Here is an 8,780-nt window from a genome sequence, read left to right as displayed (position 1 = left end):
TGCGGAAAATATTTACGCATACGTTGCTAAATGGACGTGTCTGGATCGTGGGCATATCACAACTGGGACTAACAGTCAACACGCGTAATTTGGAGAGTCACAGAGCACTAGTCAGAAAAATGTTATTGCGCTTCTTCTCAGACTGAACCCTTCATGCCAGCCTCATGCAGCCATCTATTTTGTATTTTTATCTCAATCACAAACATAATCTAAATGATAAAAATGAGACAAAGAGAAAATCATCGGGATGTTAATTTCCATCAGTTGTTGTCAACATTTGAAGTCGTCGCTTTCTTTCACCAATATAGCATACTGCTGGATCCAAGAAAATAATCGTATCGCGTCAGAAGCGTCTGCGACGGGGGACCAAAGAGAAGGACGTGGAATTTGATACAGAGAGGGTCTTTTTTAAAATGGTGCTGTTAGGGTTGTTGGACAATGCGATGGTAAAATATATTGTTCTTATGTTTAGTTTGGCGTTGATCTCTGAGTTTGTGGGAGCTCAGAATGACACGGAGCCTATAGTCCTGGAGGGCAAATGTCTTGTGGTTTGCGACTCTAATCCGACTACGGATTGGAAAGGCTCGTCCTCTCCTCTAGGCATTTCGGTGCGCGCGGCAAACTCCAAGGTGGCTTTTTCTGCGGTCCGGAGCAACAATCACGAACCGTCGGAGATGAGTAATAAAACAAGAATCATATACTTCGACCAAGTAAGACTGTTTACGTTGTTTTTGATATAGGGCTGTTTTGTTTTACTTCAACTTTATAACATCAAAGTTGCAATGCTGTTTAAGATCAACGTTTTACATAGCTAATTGACCACACAGTGACAGGTTATTCCCCCAAAGTATAACTAAATACAAATATTCTTTAAAAAATAGTTGTTCTGGAAGAGTCTAACATTGGTTTAGACAGCAACCTACATACCTAATGATTGATGAATGATTAATCAATAATAATGGGTTTAATCAGCAGCAATGGGTTTATCACTGAGAATAGTGCATAGCACACTCACACCTACCTGGGCATCTCTCTCTCTTTCTCTCTCTCTCTCTCTCTCACACACACACACACACACACACACACACACACACACACACACACACACACACACACACACACACACACTGGAGATGTTTGGCTTCATCAGTTTGATTGGGTGGTACTCTGAATTGAGACAGTGCCATTTTCTATGGAGTAAATGCAGTGCATTTAACTTTTGTTCCCTGTTTAAATTAACCTAAAATCACTGTTTTATATCACCTCCTGGTGGCATCTGAACTGGCATAACCAACACTTTACATAAATCACTGGCTGAATCTGCCTAATTGGAAGAGAGACTATTGGAGAAGAGTGCAGCTCCTGTGTCAAGTAGTTGCTGCTGGACTAGTAGGCTGCATTTACACAGGCAGACAAATTCAAGAGGGGATACATAGAGAGCAGTTTCTTCGTGAGCTATCTCTACCTGAAAATACATGATCTAAGTCAGGGTTTCCCAAACTCGGTCCTGGGTCCCCCCTGGGTACACATTTTTTGATTTTACCTCTAGCACTACACAGCTGATTCAAATAACCAACTCATCATTAAGCTTTGATTATTTGAATAAGCTGTGTAGTGCTTGGCCAAAAACCAATTCGTACACCAAGGTGGGGCCCAGGACCGAGTTTGGGAAACTATGATCTAAGTGATTGACAGTTGGTATTCAACAGTCATAAAAGTATGCCTTATTTACTTTGAAGAACTACTAAAATAGCGATTTTGTCAGACAGCATAGGCAGCAGCTCAATAGACATTAGATGATGAGTAGGAATGAAATAAAGTCGTCAAATAAAACAAATGTAATGTACACGACAACTGAAATATTTTATTCAAGTAAAGTAATGTGAATAAGTGATTGTTAATAAGTGATGAGCAGTACTGAGCAGTCACTACCATCATGGGATGTTTATAACAGTTTTTCTCAATTGCTAAAACACTAAAGCCCATTGGCTGAACAAAGTTCTCAGTTGCCTGGACTCATTTAGCTAATTATGCAGTCTGTTGTCAATACCTTAAACCATTTCACATGGTAAAACACAATTTACAGATCTCACTTAGACTTTTCAGCAAAACTCTAAACACATTCTCATTCTCAAAACACACTCTGCACTCAAATGCACATGTCATCCATACTGGTAAACACAAGTGGCAACAATCAAATACAAATAGAGAACATATGTCATTGATTGAACACAACCACTCAAAATTGATTTAATCTGTTTCAAATGATGCGACACAACCAATATAAGCCAGTTCAGAGAGCAAACAGGTTGTTGAAGGTGGGAAGGAGAAAGTCTGAGAATGGATACTGTAGTACAGTGCATTGTAGGCTGTATACTGTACAATGGACAAATTGCATGGCCCTGAACATTGTGCTTTCCATTTATTACAGTTTTTCTCAATTGCTGAAACACAATTTCTGAAACCTTGCTCCATTTCCTGAAAACATTCAACACAAAACCTCATCTTCAAGCACTATTTACATAACCTCTGACTCCTCTTGCAAAATGAAACATTCGCCTCAAAACAGTTTTACCTGTGTTCAAAATCAAACACTGCTCTCAAATCATAAACAAAGTGATCAAAATGATATACACTCTTAAGCAGTCAGTAAACAATACACCGAAAAATAGAAAACACATTGTTCAAAACATACAATTCTCAGGGAGAAGTACATTTTTAATTAAAATAAATATTCATATTTTTCCATCATTGTCTTTTGATGAACGAAAACAGGTTCTATCATAGTAGCTCAAAATTGATCAGAAATTACTACTCTGCTTTGCTCTTTGCAATTTGGTTTTTTGTTCTTCCTCCTCCTTGTTCCCCTATTTTTTACAGTACTTCACCCTGCATCTCACAAACCTGTCCTTTGCCTCTGTGATACTGTAATTCTTGTTCTTTGTTGATATGAACCTGCAACCAGTCAAAATCTATTGAGCAAAGCAGTAATTTCTGATCAATTTTGAGCTACTATGATAGAACATGTTTTCATTCATCAAAAGACAATGATGGAAAAATAGGAATATTTTTTTTAGATTAAAATTGTACTTCTCCCTGAGAATTGTATGTTTTGAACAATGTGTTTTCTATTTTTCAGTGTATTGTTTACTGACTGCTTGAGAGTGTATATCATTTTGATCACTTTGAGAGCAGTGTTTGATTTTGAACACAGGTAAAACTGTTTTGAGGCGAATGTTTCATTTTGCAAGAGGAGTCAGAGGTTATGTAAATAGTGATTGAAGATGAGGTTTTGTGTTTAATGTTTTCAGGAAATGGAGCAAGGTTTCAGAAATTGTGTTTTAGCAATTGAGAAAAACTGTAATTGTTTTGTTCTGTGTTGTTACAGCATTTAACCCACATAATGCATACATTTAAGTGCATAGTGCATTTCATTATTTTTTTTAAATATTGAAACTGAACCGACCTCAAAAAGCACTAAAGGCTCAGCATTACCCAATTCAGATCTTTTTCAGGACGGATCCGATTGGTCAAAAGACCAATTAGTGAAAAAAAAGATCACTGCTTGTGATGTCAAATCACAGGATTAAAACTGTCAGTACATTTTTTCTAAGGAGTTGAGGTGTCTACAACTACTGAAATATCCCAGATTTAACACTATAATCTTGTCACCATAGTTGTGTCAGCAGACGAAAAGCTGGTCGTTAACGGTCAGGCCGGTTAACGGTCTGTTTTAAAAAAAAACTCAATATTAAATCATTTCTGGGTAACAATTAAGTACTTTACTGTGACTGTTTTCAATTAATATGTTAATAAACACACAAAAATAGTTTATTAGCATAAGGTAATTTCTCAAGCAAGAATTTTGCTAGGTCTGTCTGGGAGTGGTCTGTGTGGGGAGGGGAAACTGTAAATGAGCTGTTATTGGAAAATATGTTTAAAACTCTCTTAATGGTTGATTAACTCATTTACCACATGGTGATATTACCATGGAGGCCAAAACTCCCTCTCACCAAAAAAGTCTGAAATTTCAGGCATTTCAAACAGCTCTTATACTGAACGGGCATCATAATTTTCACAATTTCACAGTATTATTCCAACCTTATAGTGTGGAAATATATATACAACACAGGAAAATCACATTTTTGACTGCATTGGACCTTGCAGCAATAAATATTCTGCTCTGACTTAAATAGTCAGCGAGGAGAATATTTTTTTACTTTCTAAAATGCTTTATTCTTCTTTCCCCAGGTTCTTGTGAATATAGGCAACTATTTCACTTTGGAGTCTGTGTTTTTGTCACCCAGAAAAGGGATCTACAGTTTTAATTTTCATGTTATAAAAGTGTACCAGAGTCAGACTATACAGGTAAGCTATTTGTTTTGGCCAAATTGATTCAGCAATTTAGTTCCAGTTATAATATAATGTGATTCCCATGAGACAATTCATTTTCTATACAATGGCCATGGCTACATTATTTGAATGGGGCTTGTAATCTATTAGGAAATGTGCCTAAGACTATTTTGTCTACGTCTATTCTGGACTATTTCCTGTGTAGGCCTATTGGGACATTTGGATTTGCATTTACAGAATGGTTATTAGAGGAAGCAGAAACAAATCTCTGACAAAGCACTTGATTTCAATAGATGAGAGAGTTAACCGTGTCAATGCTAGGAAAATGTCCTGTAGAACTTCAATGGGAAATCACAGACACATCTTCTAATTTGGTGATGTGTGTTTAGCACAATTGTAGTGCCAATTTCCAGTCCTTTCTTTGTGAAGCCCCGAAGCCTGGAAAGGTCTGGGCTGTCTCTGGGTGGGGGAAGGGGGAGTAGACTACATGAGCTTATTAAACATACAATCTTATTATTCTGGCTATTTAAGAAAGTGACAAAACTAATCTAAACAAGAATGTGTTTTTTCTCTCCAAAGTACACCAAGCGAAGGGCTCCTGCAAACTGTACATATTTGAACTAAAACAATAGTTTATAGCAAATGGCTACTCTAGGTAGCTGTGGATGATGATGATGTTTGGCAATGCAATCAGAGCATGGCAAGATATTTTAGTACAGAACAGTAGCTACATTAGCTGCATTTCTCCCCTGTCTTGTTTATTTTCACTCATTCCTATCTCTTTGGGTCCTCCAGGTGAACTTAATGTTGAATGGGAAACCTGTCATCTCAGCTTTTGCGGGTGACAAAGACGTAACTCGAGAGGCAGCCACCAATGGAGTTCTGCTCTTTTTGGATAAAGAGGACAAGGTCTACCTTAAACTGGAGAAGGGAAATCTAGTTGGCGGATGGCAATATTCTACATTCTCTGGTTTCCTTGTTTTCCCACTGTAAAAAAAAAAGAAGAAAGCCCCACCGTTCAAATGACTTTATCAACAATGTACTGTCACTGTATAATCAAAACATTTCTACATCAGTTGGATCTAGCCAATGGATGGATAATATCATGTTCCGTGTTCATGGATTACAACAGAGAGATGAAAAGAGACATTGAAAAGCTTTGACGTTTTATGGAAATGGGAATCCCTCTGAAATGCAATACTGCTCAAAAAAACTACTTCAACAGACGAACATGCGTTCACAGCAATTCTTCACACACAAACTTAATAGTCGCAGAATATGTTTAGCATAGCATCTTTTGAAATTCGTTTTTTTCTTAGCAAGTGTGGCATACATGGTATTTAGCAGTGACAGATCCTGTGTCATCTGATTATACAAAAAGCTGTGATTGAGTAGGACTGCATAGAAGACCCAGGTCGTTTCAGACAGCACATCACCAGTTTGTTTTGTCTGGCCATTCCCATGTGTATCTCATTGCTAGACCAGCTCTGGCCACTAAACAATCAGCTGTCTGAACCATAATGGAGCAACCAACTTGTTTCTGTAGGTGTGAGAAACACTTTTTGGGTTAGGGAATTACTGACAAATTGGGGTACAATGTGCCCAACGTTTGCAGACCGATGAACACAATGCAGTTTAATTGCAGGCATAGCCTTTAGCCTTGTATACATATATACGCAGTATTTTATAAGTCTAAACAGATGTTGTAGATGCAGATAATTTAATTTGAACTGAGAAGTAATGGAAGCTCAAGTTGATGCTCAAGAGTTGGAAACTGCATTAGTTATGGTCTTTTGATGTCACTATTGACCTCCCTCATCACATGCCTATGCTGCTGGCCATGTCTATACCTGTCTGTGGTCAGTCACATGTCATGTGTTTGTTTGAACTTCGACCTATGATGGGTACACCCGTGGAGTCATGTGCAATGCTTCATTGAAGAGATCACAATGGTATATGTTAACACTTTTTTTTTAAAAACATTTTATGCACATTAATGTATTTATTTATTTAATATTTACACATTCATTCATTTATAATAGCTTGGCGAATTGCAATGCTTATTTAAGTGAATGACCAAATTTGGCATTTTACATCCAATGATTTACATTTGTTATGCTATCAATGACTGCCACATGACCTGTGGCACCTGCAAAGTATCTGAGATTCCTTCTTACCATTTGTATACAGCCGGTGCATTCTAACAATATATTAAACATTTGGGAGATTTGGAAAGGGAATTATTCTAGCCAATCTATCACCAGATGAAATGTAAAAGAAATAAGGTGTGTTTGAAACGTCTGGAGACAATTTCTACACAAACTTAATCTCACTCACATTCTTGAACCTTTCCCCTTGAATACAATTAGGGAGAGTATCTTGCTAGCCATTTTGCATTTATGGAACAGCTGTTGTGTTCACTCTTGACCTTTGTGACTATACGGTACTACCCATATTTATTGAGTTATACTATCTAGACTCAGAATGGTTTGATTTGCTCCTAACTTATATTCCCGAGTTAACAATTGTTTTCTGTGCATATCAATATCATGATAGTGAGAATATGTGTTTTGTGTGTGAATCTCATGCTTCAGTTAGTATAGCTGTGTGCTTCTATTGTCACCTGATGCTGCTACAGTTCATTTCCAAATGGAATGGAATAGGTTTGGCCTATTTCACAATTCTCAGTCTGGAAACTCAAATCCCTATAATGTCAATGCATATAGACCTTCTGTGTGATCGTTGTACATTTGGCACAGCTCTCAAATTAACATGCTTTACTGCTGGACTGAATAATAGTGACATGGCCTCATTATGGACACTGGAGAAGAAAACATCTCAGTATTGTATTTCAAATGAATGAATGAATGAATGTACAGAATGGAGTAAAAAAAAAATGGTGTATGTTTACAATTGTCCGTTGTGGTATAATGTGAAAAGTATTGTGACTCAAATGACTTACTTCATTATTTAATGGAATCTTTTCACTTTCTTGAATTGAAATCAATTACAACTGAGCATCTGAAAAATAATCCTGTGCAAATGATTGGCTGACCAATTTACCTTAAGAATGTATAATAATGCCAATGGATTATCACTCACAAAGTTTCACTCCCACTGTAGATGTACTTGACCAATATTCGAAGGCGGCAACAATCCAAAGTATGTATTTTCATCAAAAAGTACTGGGGTTGTGTGAATACCGGTAACCCAAAATATGTATTCTAGGGATTCCAGAATAATTCCACATACCACATGAAAGTATGCAATCCATGAAATACACCATTGATAAATATCTGTATTCGAAAACATGGATGGATTATTGTTGAGATTTCCAAGAAGCTTATCATATTGTATTTCTGTCAAATTAAATTTGAGGCATCTGTGTTGAATTCTGGTCTTTATTGGTATACAGACAGTAATGTCTGAAACAACACTTTTATTTATCACCAACATGACTACATATCATATTTAGGCCACGCTCATGTTCAGTGTGTTTTAGAGTGTGAGTTTGACAATGCATTCTGGCTGTCTTACAACTATCTTGACATTAATTGGTGTAATAATATACAGTACATGAATTATGAATATTGAGAATCGGCTATTTTCTCAGATACAGTTGAAGTCAGAAGTTTACATACACCTTAGCCAAATACATTTAAACTCAGGTTTTCACAATTCCTGACATTTAATCCTAATAAAAATTCCCTGTCTTAGGTCAGTTAGGATCACCACTTTATTTCAAGAATGTGAAATGTCAAAATAATAATACAGAGAATTATTTATTTCAGCTTTTATTTCTTTCATCACATTCCCAGTGGGTCAGAAGTTTACATACACTAAATTAGTATTTGGTAGCATTGTCTTTAAATTGTTTAACTTGGATCAAACGTTTCGGGTAGCCTTCCACAAGCTTCCCACAATAAGTTGGGTGAATTTTGGCCCATTCCTCCTGACAGAGCTGGTGTAACTGAGTCAGGTTTGTAGGCCTCCTTGCTCGCACACGCTTTTTCAGTTCTGCCCACACATTTTCTATAGGATTGAGGTCAGGGCTTTGTGATGGCCACTCCAATACATTGACTTTGTGGTACTTAAGCCATTTTGCCACAACTTTGGAAGTATGCTTGGGGTCATTGTCCATTTGGAAGACCCATTTACGACCAGGCTTTATCTTCCCGACTGATGCCTTGAGATGTTGCTTCAATATATCCACATAATTGTCCTACCTGATGCCATCTATTTTATGAAGTGCACCAGTCTCTCCTGCAGCAAAGCACCTCCACAACATGATGCTGCCACCCCCGTGCTTCACGGTTGGGATGGTGTTCTACGGCTTGCAAGCCTCTAGAACTATAGTGTGTTAACAAGAAATTTGTGGAGTGGTTGAAAACTAGTTTGAATGACTCCAACCTAAATGTATGTAAACT

General features: G+C 37.2%; 1 protein-coding gene across 1 annotated transcript; it reads left to right on the top strand.

The window, feature by feature from the left end:
- The first annotated feature begins 413 nt into the window (after nt 1-413).
- On the top strand, nt 414-5,356 carry LOC139367617 (cerebellin-4-like). The gene is made up of 3 exons (XM_071105883.1): nt 414-710; nt 4,252-4,368; nt 5,149-5,356. Exons 1-3 carry the CDS (start codon nt 414-416, stop codon nt 5,344-5,346), a joined length of 612 nt encoding a protein of 203 aa, XP_070961984.1. The 3' UTR covers nt 5,347-5,356.
- The last annotated feature ends 3,424 nt before the right edge of the window (nt 5,357-8,780 follow it).

This window comes from Oncorhynchus clarkii, chromosome 16 (genome assembly GCF_045791955.1).
Source record: "Oncorhynchus clarkii lewisi isolate Uvic-CL-2024 chromosome 16, UVic_Ocla_1.0, whole genome shotgun sequence".
Lineage (NCBI taxonomy): Eukaryota > Metazoa > Chordata > Actinopteri > Salmoniformes > Salmonidae > Oncorhynchus > Oncorhynchus clarkii.
This window is presented reverse-complemented; position numbering and strand designations above follow the sequence as displayed.

What these genes read in the sequence shown, in the direction of transcription:
- LOC139367617 (XM_071105883.1), top strand. Translation starts at nt 414, where the DNA reads ATGGTGCTGTTAGGGTTGTTGGACAATGCGATGGTAAAATATATTGTT. An exon ending in GAATCATATACTTCGACCAA is followed by an intron (nt 711 to 4,251) that starts GTAAGACTGTTT and finishes TTCTTTCCCCAG; the next exon opens with GTTCTTGTGAATATAGGCAA. An exon ending in ACCAGAGTCAGACTATACAG is followed by an intron (nt 4,369 to 5,148) that starts GTAAGCTATTTG and finishes TGGGTCCTCCAG; the next exon opens with GTGAACTTAATGTTGAATGG.